This window comes from Microcaecilia unicolor, chromosome 5, assembly GCF_901765095.1.
Source record: "Microcaecilia unicolor chromosome 5, aMicUni1.1, whole genome shotgun sequence".
In the NCBI taxonomy this organism is placed as follows: domain Eukaryota; kingdom Metazoa; phylum Chordata; class Amphibia; order Gymnophiona; family Siphonopidae; genus Microcaecilia; species Microcaecilia unicolor.
The window spans coordinates 346,491,947-346,506,468 of record NC_044035.1 but is presented as its reverse complement, the minus strand read 5'-3'; the positions used below and the strand labels follow the sequence as shown (position 1 = coordinate 346,506,468).

General features: G+C 45.2%; 1 protein-coding gene across 1 annotated transcript in view; it reads right to left on the bottom strand.

Annotated features, from left to right (window-relative positions):
* Positions 1-14,522, bottom strand: part of KLHL36 (kelch like family member 36) — a 38,873-nt gene that overhangs the window by 12,808 nt on the left and 11,543 nt on the right. The window contains exons 3-4 of the mRNA XM_030204531.1: positions 11,236-11,314; positions 2,857-3,930 (exon numbers count right to left, since the gene is read on the bottom strand). Coding sequence (XP_030060391.1) covers positions 2,857-3,930; positions 11,236-11,295 — 1,134 coding nt within the window. The 5' untranslated portion in view covers positions 11,296-11,314. The remainder of the gene's footprint in view (positions 1-2,856; positions 3,931-11,235; positions 11,315-14,522) is intronic.

Below are 14,522 nucleotides of genomic sequence, written 5' to 3'. Positions count from 1 at the left end.
TGTGGGGGGGGGGGGGGCAGGTTTAATGGGTTTATAAAATGTAAAAGGAAATGGAGGACTCCATCGATAAGGGACTCTGTAGAGGATGGTTACTTTGGGAAGTGCTGTAAAACATGTGTTTTTCTTTACTGGTTTATATACTTATTCTTATATTTTGGTTTTTGGCTTTCAATAAAGATCTCCTTTAAATTAAAAAAAAAAAAAAAAAAAAGTCACTAAGATGGTCCGAATGACGGGCTAGTGACGTGACTATACAGAACTTGTGGCTTTCCAGATTTTGATTGGGGCTGAAGCAGAGCAGTGTAGGTCCTCTAAATGGAGCTTTTCAGCACAGTAAGGGCACAATTAAGAGTCAACATTCTCAAAAAGAAATGAAAATAAATATCTGAAGAACGCTGACGATCTACTATATAAAATTAGGGACAGCAATAAAAGAATTCATTTTGTTGGGTGAGCTCTGTCACACGTCCATTCAGCAGAGCAGAAGAACATAACCGATGAGGTGAGGAGACCACTGCGCGCTACGTTCTGAGCTCTGGGAGACCAGCTCTGTCCTGGCAGCGTCGGACGACGTCACCCACCTGTGTTCCCGACTCAATCCTGCTTATCGACAGAAAAAAAAAATGTAGGCATGCTTACGTTTAAAACATGATGATTGACTTGGACCATATGCAATACTTTGATGCATCATTGGCGATGCGAACGAAAGAGGACCAGTTTCTTGGTAATTCGATTTCTAAGCCATGATGCTCTGTTTGGGCTCATCCTCCATGTTCTCTCTCTTTCTATTCTGATCGCTTTGGGAAATACTATTACCCTGCCGATAACTTTGAATGGAACAAAATACTAATCCTTGGGTGCGTTTTCTTTTTGCTCTTGAAGCTGTAAGACCCCAGGTTTAAGAGATGGCATTCTCGGTCCCTAGAAGGAGGGCGAAATACCGTTTGCACACAGAGTATTGATAGAACTGAAAAATGAACTTGCAGAACTATTGTTAATAATATGTCATTTATCTTTAAAGTCAAGCATGGTACCGGAAGGTGGCCAATGTAACACCGATTTTTAAAAAGGGTTCCAGAGGTGAAATTACAGACCAATGAGCTTGACGTCGGTGCCGGGCAAAATGGTAGAGACTATTATAAAGAACAAAATTACAGAGAATATTCAAAAGCATGGATAAATGAGACAAAGCCAACATAGATTTAGTGAAGGGAAATCTTGCCTCACCAATCTACTACATTTCTTTGAAGGGGTGAAAAAACATGTGGATAAAGGTGAGACAGTCGATATTGTGTATCTGGATTTTTACAAGGCACCTCATGAAAGACTCCAGAGGAAATTGGAAAGTCATGGAATAGGAGGTAGTGTCCTATTGTGGATTAAAAACTGGTTAAAAGTTAGAAAACAGAGACTAGGGTTAAATGGTCAGTATTCTCAATGGAGAAGGGTAGATAGTGGGGTTCCCCAGGGGTCTGTGCTGGGACCGCTGCTTTTTAAAATATTTATAAATGATCTAAAGATGGGAGTAACTAGTGAGGTAATTAAGTTTGCCAACGAAACAAAGTTATTCAAAGTTGTTAAATCACAAGAGGATTGTGAAAAATTGCAAGACAACCTTACGAGACTGGGCATCCAAATGGCAGATGATGTTTAATGTGAACAAGTGCAAAGTGATGCATATGGGAAAGAGGAACCCGAACTTTAGCTATGTGATGCAAGGTTCCACGTTAAAAGTCAATGACTAGGAGTCATCGTTGCCAATACTTTGAAACCTTCTGCTCAGTGTGCTGCTACGGCTATAAAAGCAAATAGAATGTTAGGTATTATTAGGAAAGGAATGGAAAATAAAAATGAGGATGTTATAACGCCTTTGTATCGCTCCATGGTGCAACTGCACCTTGCATACTTTGTGCAGTTCTGGTCACTGCATCTCAAAAATGATGTAGTAGAATTAGAAAAGGTACAGCGAAGGGCAACGAAAATGATAAAGGGGAAGGGACGACTTCCCTATGAGGAAAGGCTAAAGTGGTTAGGGCTCTTCAGTTTGGAGAAAAGACAGCTGAGGGGAGATATGATAGAGGTCTATAAAATAATGAGTGGCGTGGAATGGGTAGACGTGAATCGCTTGTTTACTCTTTCCAAAAATACTAGGACTAGGGGGCACACGATGAAGCTACAAAGTAGTAAATTTAAAACGAATCGGGAGAAACATTTTCTTCGCACAACGTGTAATTAAACTCTGGAATTTGCTGCAAGATGGTGCGGGGGGGGGGGGGGGGGCCTTGATTCTGAAAAAACCTACATCAAATTTATCCCCTACTATCTTGCACGTGCCAGGATTTACTCCTTGACCTGCGGTCTGGGTTTGTACAATACTGACGTGTGATCACTCTGACCCTTCTCTGATCAAATGCAAAAAAAAGAAAAAAATAATAATATTAGCCATTGCATCACAATGAAATAACCTGGACTAGACAGAAGAGAATATCACTCTGTTTTTAAATTACTGCATTATGCTTATAAATGTTCTTATTGATGCATCACTCTTAGTTTGTTTTAGATCACTGAAGATGGTTTACATTGCACTGGAAGTAAATAACATTTTATAAACAAATAAATAAACAATTCACTAATTCTGAATTTCCGGGGAGGCGCTTTGTTCAGCACCCTCCCACTTCTGGTCTCTTCTCAGTATATGTTTTTTTTGTAAATCCATATAGAATGTTTTTTGATTGCTTGAACGACATTTTTTCCTTTCTATGAAAGAGCACCATACGACTAGAAAGGTATCATTACAGTGACCCTGTCACACCTTCCCTCCTTTCCTTGAATAAAAACACGAGCTCGGGGTCTCACCTTTATCCACTGGTCGCAGCGGGGATCATACCTGTAGAGGAGACTGGAAGCCGCATTCCCTCCGTTATCTCTTGAGAAGCTGCCTCCGGCTATGAAGATGAAACCCCCCAACACCGCCACGCAGTGATGGCTGCGCCGCGCTGGCAGGTGGTTCTCCGAGACCCACTGCTCATTTTTATCGTCCAAGTAGCAGATGTCATCGCTAAGCTCCAGGCAGTGCTCCGAGACCTCCCCGCCCACAAACAGGAGCCTCTCCCTGTCCCCTCGCAGCAGGGTCCGTTTGTTCTGCATCACCGGCTGAGCTGTGACGTTGTTGTGGTAGGCCACCGCCTCCTCCAGGAAGCCCTCGTAGTTGGATTCCTTGGGAAGGAGGGAACGGATGGCGGGCCGGACCTGATGAAGGAGATCGTTCTTGGGGATCAAGGGGAAGTGAATGTTTTCTAGAACCCGATATGCCTGGTTCTCCCTTTCTGGACTCTGAGTCAGCCACTGTAAGGCAGCTTGCAGAAGATCGTGTTCGCACTCCTGCTGCACCTCGTTACTGTCCAGATAGTGGCACAGTTTTTGGACAGAAACCGTCTGCAGGAAAGCAGGCGTGAAGGAAAGCGTTCCGAAGTTCTGCAGGATGAAGTGATCAAGGTACGCGTCCAGGTGCTCCAGGCTGTATATGGAAGCCAGTTCCTGGAGATACAAGTAATTCTCCTCATTCACCTCACTCTCCAGATACTCACAGCAGAAGTCCACCACCTTCCAAATCTGCAGGAGATGTGCAGTCTCCAGTACGTAATCGATGTTCCCTCCATCCAGGGACAGCTCACCGCTGTAGAGGAAGTCGATCACAGCTTTAAGGCCAAGGTAGGAGGTGCCGATCAGCTCCACCTCCTTCTGATAGGCCTCCCGCATACCCAAGGTGAACATGGACTTGAAGTAGTCGCTGCAGACTGCCAGGAGATTCCGATGGGCAGGGACTCTCTGTTCATCAGCCACCAGGAAGATGTCACAGAACAGGCCCTTCTGCCTCTGCTCATTCAGACCCAGGAGTACCAGGCTGGTATGGTCAACCCATCGGTACAACTACAAATAAATTAAAAAAAAAAAAGAGTCAAGGTAATTAAATGAGGCGTCAACAAACAATAATTGAATGCTGCAGAGGTAGAGGGAATCCAAAAGCAAAGCAACAAAAGCTAAATATCCAAAAAAAGCACAAGCCGTCTTGGAAGATGGTAGCGTCTCAGCTGTACTTTATTAATCTGACCCGACATGGTCCGCATTTTGGCAACGAATGCCTGCTTCAGGGGTCTACTGTCTTCAAAGAAAATAGATAATCCAATGGTCAGAGACAAATTTGTCTTGAAAGAGACAGGTGCTTGGCCACTTTCATATCAAGGAACATTTGACTGGATGTATAACTTGTTCTCAAGCTTTCTCAGCGTCTCTTTATGAAGTTTTGAGTGGACGTCTTTTTCGAGACAAGTTTGTTTTTGACCATTGAATTACCTGGAGAGAACAGACCTCTGACACAGGCATTGGTTGCTGAAACCCAGACCGTGTCGGGTCAGATTAAGTACAGTCGAGACGCTACCATCTTTGAAGGCTCCTTGTGCTTTTTAGGATTTTTAACAATCAATAATTGCCGTTAATTGGTACCACTTTGGAGATACCTACGCCCCTGCCCCAGATGCTTTTCTATTAATATTCACGCCTCAATTCCGTAGTGTCCATCCCCCAAAGGGGCGTGGCTATGGGAGGCACGTGGGAGGATCAGCAGGCATTCCCAGAATGTAGGCGTCACGTTAGAGAATACTGTAAGATCTGCTGAAAATTGGGCCCTAGCATTTACCATTTATTTGTTGCATTTGTATCCCGCATTTTCCCACCTATTTGCAGGCTCAATGTGACTTACATAGTACCATCAAAGGCGTTTGCCCAGTCGGTTGATAGCAAATACAAGGTTGTATAGTGATCGAATGAGGTATATGTGGAGGGTCGGAAGGGATGAAGATTGCGTGTTGTCCAGTACGATTATAGTCATGCTGTGTTGCTGGGTGAAGGGGTTTACCATGGGTTTTAGCAGGCGTAAATGCTGGCACCCAAAGTTAGGCGTGAATTCCACGCTAAACTAGTATTCAGCAATAGTTACTCTGCGCCAAGCATCCTTTGCTGAATACTAACTTAGCATGGATCTTTCCAGCTCCTATTTTTGGGCAATATTTACTGAATCTGGCCCTTAATACTACTTACTACCACTACTTATCATTTCTATAGCGCTACTAGACGTGCGCAGCGCTGTACCCTTGAACATGAAGAGACAGTCCCTGCTCGACAAAGCTTACAATCTAATTAGGACAGACAAACAGGACAAACAAGAGATAAGGATAAAGAGTAGCAAGATTCCGGAATCCCAAAGAGAAGCAAGATTCCAGAATCCCAAACACTACTACTACTTATCATTTCTATAGCGCTACTAGGATTCGTAGTGCACTGGTCCCCCTCACATGCCAGGACACCAACCAGGCACCCTAGGGGGCACTTGGAACAAGTAAAAAAAAAGTTAAGTACCTCCCAAGTCCATAGCTCCCTTCTCTTGGGTGCTGAGCCCCCCAAATCCCCCCCCAAACCCACTGCCCACAACTCTACACCATTACCATAGCACTTATGGCTGAAGGGGGGCACCTAGATGTGGGTACAGTGGGTTTTGGGGGTTTTTGGAGGGCTCAACATTAACCACCACAAGTGTAACAGGTGGGGGGGGGGGGGGGATGGGCCTGGGTCCACCTGCCTGAAGTCCACTGCACCCACTAACAACTGCTCCAGGGACCTGCATACTGCTGTGATGGAGCTGGGTATGGCATTTGAGGCTGGCATACAAGCTGGAAAAAAAAAGTTGTTAAAGTTTTTTTTTTTTGGTGGGAGGGGGTTAGTGACCACTGTGGGAGTCAGGGGTGGTCATCCCCGATTCCCTCCGCTGGTCATCTGGTCATTTAGGGCACTTTTTTGGGACTTGTTCGTGAAAAAAAAAGGGTAAAAAAAAAGGTGACCTAAATTCTCGCTAAAAACGGCCATTTGTTTTTCGATTATTGGCCGAAGGCGCCCATCTCTGCTCGGCCGATAAACACACCCCAGTCCCGCCTCCGACACGCCCCCATCAACTTTGTTCGTTCCCGCAACGAAGTGCAGTTGCAGGCACCTAAAATCGGCTTTGGATTATACCGATTTGGGCGCCTTCGCAAGATGGGCGCCCATCTCCCGATTTGGGTCGAAATCTGGGCGCCCATCACTTTCCAAAATAAGGCTGATGATAGACCTCATAGATTTACCAACCAGAAACAGAATCCGATCATCACGATCATACCTAAACCTACACCACCCTAATTGCAAAGGACCTAAATACAAAACAACTTACGCATCCGGCTTCTCCTACGTAAGTGCACAACTATGGAATAAGCTGTGAAAAACAATCAATCACCATTTAAACTTCAGGAAATATCTAAAAACCAACCTCTTCAAAAAGGCTTACCCCACCGACCCACCGTAAATCCCCAAACCCAGCAACACAGCATAACCAATGATCTTACTGGACAATATACAACCTGCATTCCCTTCGACCCTCCTGTTGCCTGATACACACCTACCTCATCAGACCACATTACAACCTGTATCTGTTATCAACCGAACTGGCGAATGCCATTACGGTACTATGTAAGCCACACTGAGCCCGCAAAATCCGTGGGAAAATGCGGGGTACAAATGTAACAAATAAAATAAATAAATAAATAAACCAGCATTAGAAAATGTTGGTTCCACCCCTACTGGCTAAATTTTGCATCTACCACGTGGTATATTTCTACGATAAGCTGTTTTATTTTGTTTGATTTCTATTGATAACCTTTAAGAGTGGACTAACACGGCTACCACACCTCTCTACTTTGCGATAAGCTGCAAATTTTGCCACGGTTTAGTAAAAGGGCCCCTTATTTTTTATTTACAATTTAATTCTATGTTTGATTTATTTATTTTGAGTTCTATGGGATACAGCAGGCTGTAAATCACTGTATTAAATTAACTTCCCCATTGTGTAAAGAAATGAGTTGCATTTTAATCATTTCAGTTATCTTATAGTGACAGCAACAGAACATTATCTGCCGAATTCTGTATAGGTCGCCCGTGGATTCCAGAACTGCGTGTAAACTAGTTAGCTAATCAGGTGAAATCAATTACTGGTGTTAATTGCAGTCATTGGGATTTACAAGCAGAGATTCCCCTCACTCTAGTCTACAACATGTGTGCCTGATTTTCATAGTGTGCAACTCCAAACGGGGTGTGGCCATTGGAGGGAAGGACCAGGGGCGTTCTCAGAATTTAGGATCAATGTTATAAAATACTGTCATTTGTGTTCCTATCTACCATTAGCTGGATGCCAGCTTTTGACAAGTTAGGCGCGAAATGTACACTGAGCTAGAATTCGGTAAAGGGTGCTCTACGTGGAATGCCCTTTACGGAATAATAGCTTACAGCGGATCATCCCGGCACTTAACTTTGGATGCCTTTTTCTTCACCCAACGCATAATTAAACTTTGGAATTCGTTGCCTGAGAACATGGTGAAGGCGGTTAGCTTAGCAGAGTTTAAAAAGGGGTTGGACGGTTTCCTAAAGGACAAGTCCATAAACCACTACTAAATGGACTTGGGAAAAATCCACAGTTCCAGGAATAACATTAATAGAATGTTCGTACGTTTGGGAAGCTTGCCAGGTGCCCTTGGCTTGAATTGGCCGCTGTCGTGGACAGGATGCTGGGCTCGATGGACCCTTGGTCTTTTCCCAGTGTGGCATTACTTATGTACTTATGTAATGATTAGTGTAGCAGGTTGTGAACCTGGGGAACTGGGTTCAATTCCTGCTGCTACCCCGATGGTCAGCAGTGGGATGAGATCCTGGGGAACCAGGTTCAATTCCCTCTGCAGGTCTGTGTGACCCTGGCCAAATCACTTAACCCTCTGTTACCCCAGGCACAAAAGTAGTACAATGTACTACTTAAGATTGTGAGCACACTAGGGACAGACCCAGAAACAGTAAAAATTAAAACTGTAAACCTCTTAGGTCTAAGCAGCAAATAAATACTCAAATGAATGAACAAATGACTTCCGCCCTACAGTATTAAGTTCAAAACGATGGAAATTATCCTGGGGAGTGATCAAGTGCTCTGACACAGCCACAGTACTGGGGAGAGCACTGGAGGGAGTTTGGAACCCCTCAGTGGTTACAGTATTGGGGTTCCCTAGGGGAAACGCTGGCGCTCTGAAAAGTGCTGGGCAGAACGTGAGACACTGACATCAGTATTGAAATAGAGTGTGGAACTTCTTTTCGTGACGCTGGGTATTCTAACATGGAGCGTTACAGTGAAAACAAGCTATCAATCACCAAGAGTGCATATTTCTCCCTTCCCAAACCCAGCACAGTCATTCCTTCCCAGGGCCTATCAGTGTTTTCCAAGTCCAGTCCTGGAGTATCCCTTTGCCAATCAGGTTTTCAGGATATCCACAATGAATACGCATGAACTTGATCTGCATACACTGCTTCCATTATATGCAAATGTCTTTCATACATACATATTTATTTATTTATTGCATTTGTATCCCACATTATCCCACCTATTTGCAGGCTCAATGTGGCTTACATAATGTTAACAATGTACAAGATATCATATACAGTTAGTATTGTGCAGAGATTGAGTAGGGGAGAGAGAAGAAGGGAGCGAGTGATCGGGGGTTATGTAGGTGGATCTTCATAACTGAGTGGGTTGGTGAGGTGAATTAATGAGGTTGTCGGTTATCGGTTCTCATTGTAGGCTTTGTTGAAAAAGTATGTCTTCAGAGCTTTGCGAAAGATAATTATATCGTTGATTGTTTTCAGGTCTGTAGGTAGTGCGTTCCATAACTGCGTGCTCATGTAACAGAAGGAAGTGGCATGCATCAGCTTGTATTTTAGTCCTTTACAGCTGGGGAAGTGCAGGTTGAGAAATTTGCGGGATGATCTTGTGGCGTTTGTGGGAGGTAGGTCCACGAGGTTAGACATGTATATTGGGGCGTCTACGTGAATGATTTTATGTACAATCGTGCAGATTTTGAATGCAATTCGTTCCTTAAGTGGGAGCCACTGAAGTTTCTCTCTTAAGGGTTTTGCACTTTCATATTTAGTTCTTCCAAATATGAGTCTGGCGGCAGTATTCTGGGCAGTTTGGAGTTTTTTGATAGTCTGTTCTTTACAGCCAGCGTACAGTATATTGCAGTAGTCCAGATGACTTATTACCATTGACTGTACCAGGGTACGGAAGATGTATCTCGGGAAGAAAGGTTTTACTCTTTTGAGTTTCCACATGGAGTAGAACATCTTTTTCGTCGTATTTTTCACATGGGTATCAAGGGTGAGGTTTCGATCTATGGTGGCTCCAAGAATTTTCAAGTTTTGAGAGACAGGAAGAGGACAGTATGGTGTGATTATGGTGGAGAAGTTTTTTGTGTTATGTTGCGAGGTGAGTACAAGACATTGTGTTTTTTCTGCGTTAAGTTTTAGTTGGAATGCATCTGCCCATGTGTGCATTGTTTGGAGGCTTTGGTTGATCTCGTTGGTGATTTCATTTAGATCATGTTTGAACGGGATGTAGATTGTGACGTCATCTGCATATATTTAGGGGTTGAGGTTTTGGTTGGCTAGAAGTTTGGCTAAAGGTATCATCATGAGGTTGAATAAGGTTGGTGAGAGGGAGGGATCCTTGGGGGACTCCACATTCAGGTATCCATGGGGGTGATCTTTCCGCGTTCGTTGTTACTTGGTATGATCTTGTGGTTAGGAATCCTTCGAACCATTTGAGAACTGTGCCTCCTACTCCGAAGTATTCTAGTATGTGTAATAGTATTTCATGATTAACCATGTCAAAGGCACTGGACATGTCGAATTGTAGGAGGAGTACGTTGTTACCAGTTGCAATTGCTTGTTTGAATGAATTCATTGCGGACACTAGAACAGTTTCGGTGCTATGATTTGACCGAAATCCTGATTGAGATTCGTGCAGAATTGAGTTTAGATATTCAGTGAATTGTTTCGTCACTATCCCTTCCATGAGTTTGGTTATAAGTGGAATAGATGCTGCTGGACGATAGATAATATTCATTGTGGATATCCTGAAAACCTGACTGAAAGGGGTACTCCAGGATCGGACTTGGGAAACACTGCCCTATGCAAGCATTCTCTTCCCCCGCCTCCCCACTGTTGACCAGACCGGAGCAAGCCGACTAGCCTCAGCTATCCCCCAGCCTGTCTTTCCCCTCTAGCCATGAGGCTCAGGCATCTATCGTCTTCCACACTGTCTCTTTGCCTACCTCTGCTCTTTGGAAAACACACTCCTGTCACTGCACACACAGACCCCCCAGAAGCCAGAGCTGCAACAGCTGAGCCCTGACAGCCAAATGTCATCTGCAGCAGAGTACATACATACAGATAAGGTATCAACTTTCACACCCATACTCTCCCCAGCCATACCTAGTAAACTGGGACCTATCACACAAAGATCAGAAGAGAAATCTCCTCTTCAGAACCCTGGAATGATCCTAAACCCATCTACCCAGTAAGCCCGGATGCTCCAGAATCAAACTCACAGTCCCAGCCTGTAACATATTTAGCGCTAGATTTAATGAAGTGCGCTATCGCGTTAAATGTTTAGCGCAAAGTAATGGATATTAGCGTGTGCTAAGTGCCAGATGGCCCTTAGGTATAAACAGGGCCGCCGGAAGACTGGGCCCGCCCCTGCCACCCTCGCCGCCCCGCCCCCCCCTCCAAGGTCGCCGTCGCCGCTCCCCCCCTCCGTCTGCCACCGGGCCAGGCCCCCTGCATTGAAATCGCAGTCTCACCTCTGTGAAAGCAGTGCTGCAGGCAGCAGAATGCCTCCCTTCGGCCCTCCTTCCCTCCTTGTGTCCCGCCCTCGCGGAAGTTACATCAGATGAGGGCGAACAGGGAGGGAAGGAGGCTCGAAGGGAGGCGTACTGCTGCCTGCAGCGCTGCTTTCACGGAAGTGAGACTGTGTTTCAATGCAGGGGGCAGACGGTCGACGACGGAGGGCGGGTGGGACTGCGGCGCCGGGCCCGGGGAATTTTGTGCCCCCTGCCCCCTCCTCTCGGCGGCTATGGGTATAAAATAGAATGTGCAGCATTTAGCGCTCGCTAATTATGTTAGGGCATGCTAAACTTTAATGGCCCCTTAGTTAACGTGCATTAAAGGGACTTGTAATAACATAGTAATGCCCATCAGTAAGTGTAGCCCATAATAATTAGATTATTACTCATTTGATCTGCTCGGCGTGCCTTCATGGCTGAGTGATTTACAGACCTTTGAAGACTCGCTGATCTTGTGTGGGCGGGACACTCTCGATTGCTTGGCTCCTTCCATGCTAGGTTGCTGAGTGCCCCTTCCAAAACAAGAAAACAGGAAACAAAATTAATGAATCTCATCTTCCCTGCGAATAAGGTCGCAGGAGCTGTCTCGGGATCGACCCGTTCAAGGTCCGTACGTACAGTACTAAGAACCGCTGCAGGACTCTGCTTTTGCTACCCGGAATGGTAGGAAGTTCTCCAACAACAGACTTTAAAAAAACTACAAACTGCAGTAGACCAATGATTCCCAAGCCTAACCTGGAGCAACCCCAGCCAGTCAGGATTTTAGGATATCCACAATGAATATTCATAAGATCAATTTGCATACACTGCCTCCTTGGTATGCAAATCTATCTCATGCATAGATATATTGAAAACCTGACTGGCTGGGGTTCCCCCAGGGCAGTGGTTCCCAAACCTGGAGGTACCCCCAGCCAGTCAGGTTTTCAGGATATCCACAATGAATATTCATAAGATCAATTTGCATACACTGCCTCCTTGGTATGCAAATCTATCTCATGCATAGATATCTTGACAGCCTGACTGGCTGGGGTTCCCCCAGGGCAGTGGTTCCCAAACCTGGACCTGGAGGTACCCCAGCCAGTCAGGTTTTCAGGATATCCACAATGAATATTCATAAGATCAATTTGCATACACTGCCTCCTTGGTATGCAAATCTATCTCATGCATAGATATCTTGACAGCCTGACTGGCTGGGGTTCCTCCAGGGCAGTGGTTCCCAAACCTGGACCTGGAGGTACCCCAGCCAGTCAGGTTTTCAGGATATCCACAATGAATATTCATAAGATCAATTTGCATACACTGCCTCCTTGGTATGCAAATCTATCTCATGCATAGATATCTTGACAGCCTGACTGGCTGGGGTTCCCCCAGGGCAGTGGTTCCCAAACCTGGACCTGGAGGTACCCCAGCCAGTCAGGTTTTCAGGATATCCACAATGAATATTCATAAGATCAATTTGCATACACTGCCTCCTTGGTATGCAAATCTATCTCATGCATAGATATCTTGACAGCCTGACTGGCTGGGGTTCCCCCAGGGCAGTGGTTCCCAAACCTGGACCTGGAGGTACCCCAGCCAGTCAGGTTTTCAGGATATCCACAATGAATATTCATAAGATCAATTTGCATACACTGCCTCCTTGGTATGCAAATCTATCTCATGCATAGATATCTTGACAGCCTGACTGGCTGGGGTTCCCCCAGGGCAGTGGTTCCCAAACCTGGACCTGGAGGTACCCCAGCCAGTCAGGTTTTCAGGATATCCACAATGAATATTCATAAGATCAATTTGCATACACTGCCTCCTTGGTATGCAAATCTATCTCATGCATAGATATCTTGACAGCCTGACTGGCTGGGGTTCCCCCAGGGCAGTGGTTCCCAAACCTGGACCTGGAGGTACCCCAGCCAGTCAGGTTTTCAGGATATCCACAATGAATATTCATAAGATCAATTTGCATACACTGCCTCCTTGGTATGCAAATCTATCTCATGCATAGATATATTGAAAACCTGACTGGCTGGGGTTCCCCCAGGGCAGTGGTTCCCAAACCTGGAGGTACCCCCAGCCAGTCAGGTTTTCAGGATATCCACAATGAATATTCATAAGATCAATTTGCATACACTGCCTCCTTGGTATGCAAATCTATCTCATGCATAGATATCTTGACAGCCTGACTGGCTGGGGTTCCCCCAGGGCAGTGGTTCCCAAACCTGGACCTGGAGGTACCCCCAGCCAGTCAGGTTTTCAGGATATCCACAATGAATATTCATAAGATCAATTTGCATACACTGCCTCCTTGGTATGCAAATCTATCTCATGCATAGATATCTTGACAGTCTGACTGGCTGGGGTTCCCCCAGGGCAGTGGTTCCCAAACCTGGACCTGGAGGTACCCCAGCCAGTCAGGTTTTCAGGATATCCACAATGAATATTCATAAGATCAATTTGCATACACTGCCTCCTTGGTATGCAAATCTATCTCATGCATAGATATATTGAAAACCTGACTGGCTGGGGTTCCCCCAGGGCAGTGGTTCCCAAACCTGGAGGTACCCCCAGCCAGTCAGGTTTTCAGGATATCCACAATGAATATTCATAAGATCAATTTGCATACACTGCCTCCTTGGTATGCAACTCTATCTCATGCATAGATATCTTGAAAACCTGACTGGCTGGGCTTCCCCTAAGGCAGTGGTTCCCAAACCTGGAGGTACCCCCAGCCAGTCAGGTTTCAGGATACCCACCATGAATATTCATGAGAGAAGTCTACATGCACTGCCACCACTGCATGCAAATTGCTCTCATGAATATTCATTGTGGGTATCCTGAAAACCTGACTGGCCGGGGTGCCTCCAGGACCAGGTTCGGGAACCACTGACCCAAGGCAAGTTTGGGAATCATTTGGTTTCAACCGTTCTCTGAAATGTAAGCTGTGATCAGCAGAGCCTCCACTGCCCCAAAGGAGCCCTTCATTCCCCCCTGGGTGCTTTTTTGGCAGCGTTTCAACAGGAAGGAGTACCCAAGGGCATTCCTCCGGTGGCAGTAGGGTTGGATTTATTGACAATGCCCCAAGTAGGCTTCATGGCATCAAGCAGATGGCTAAAAAAAAAAAAAAAAACAGTACACAAGACATGACAACAGGTCAATGAACCGACCATTAAACCTTGGGGCCAATATTCGAAACAAGCTGAACTGCTAAATTTGTACCCAATTTTCAGCCAAATTTATAAGCCTTAAGTTATTAGCTGAAAATTCATCATAACTTAGGTGTCTAAAAGTTTAGGCTTATAAAATTTAGGACTGCCATTTTATGAGCACAGTGACTAAAACCAGTCCGCCCCTGTTGCATCTAAATTTAGGAGTTCAGTGACATTTTGAGTACAGAGTTATATACTCAGCCCTAGGAAATTTTCAGAGAGGCCAATTAACATTTATCGTGTATTCGATATTCCCCAATCGAGGCGGTGTACGTTCTAAAAATCAAGAAAAAAAAAAGAAGGAATGAAATCAAAATCACAAGAAAGATAAGCCAGAGACACAGAACAGATAAAAGAGCACAGTACTGAACACAGCTACCCCCCCTGCCAAGTCAGAGAAGAAATAACTCTCAAAATTAGGAGCATGGAGCCTTGGAAAATCAGGACCAGTATTTGAACCAACTGAAGCCCACAGACCAGTGGTCCCCAAACCTGGCCCTGGAGGCACCCCAGCCAGTCA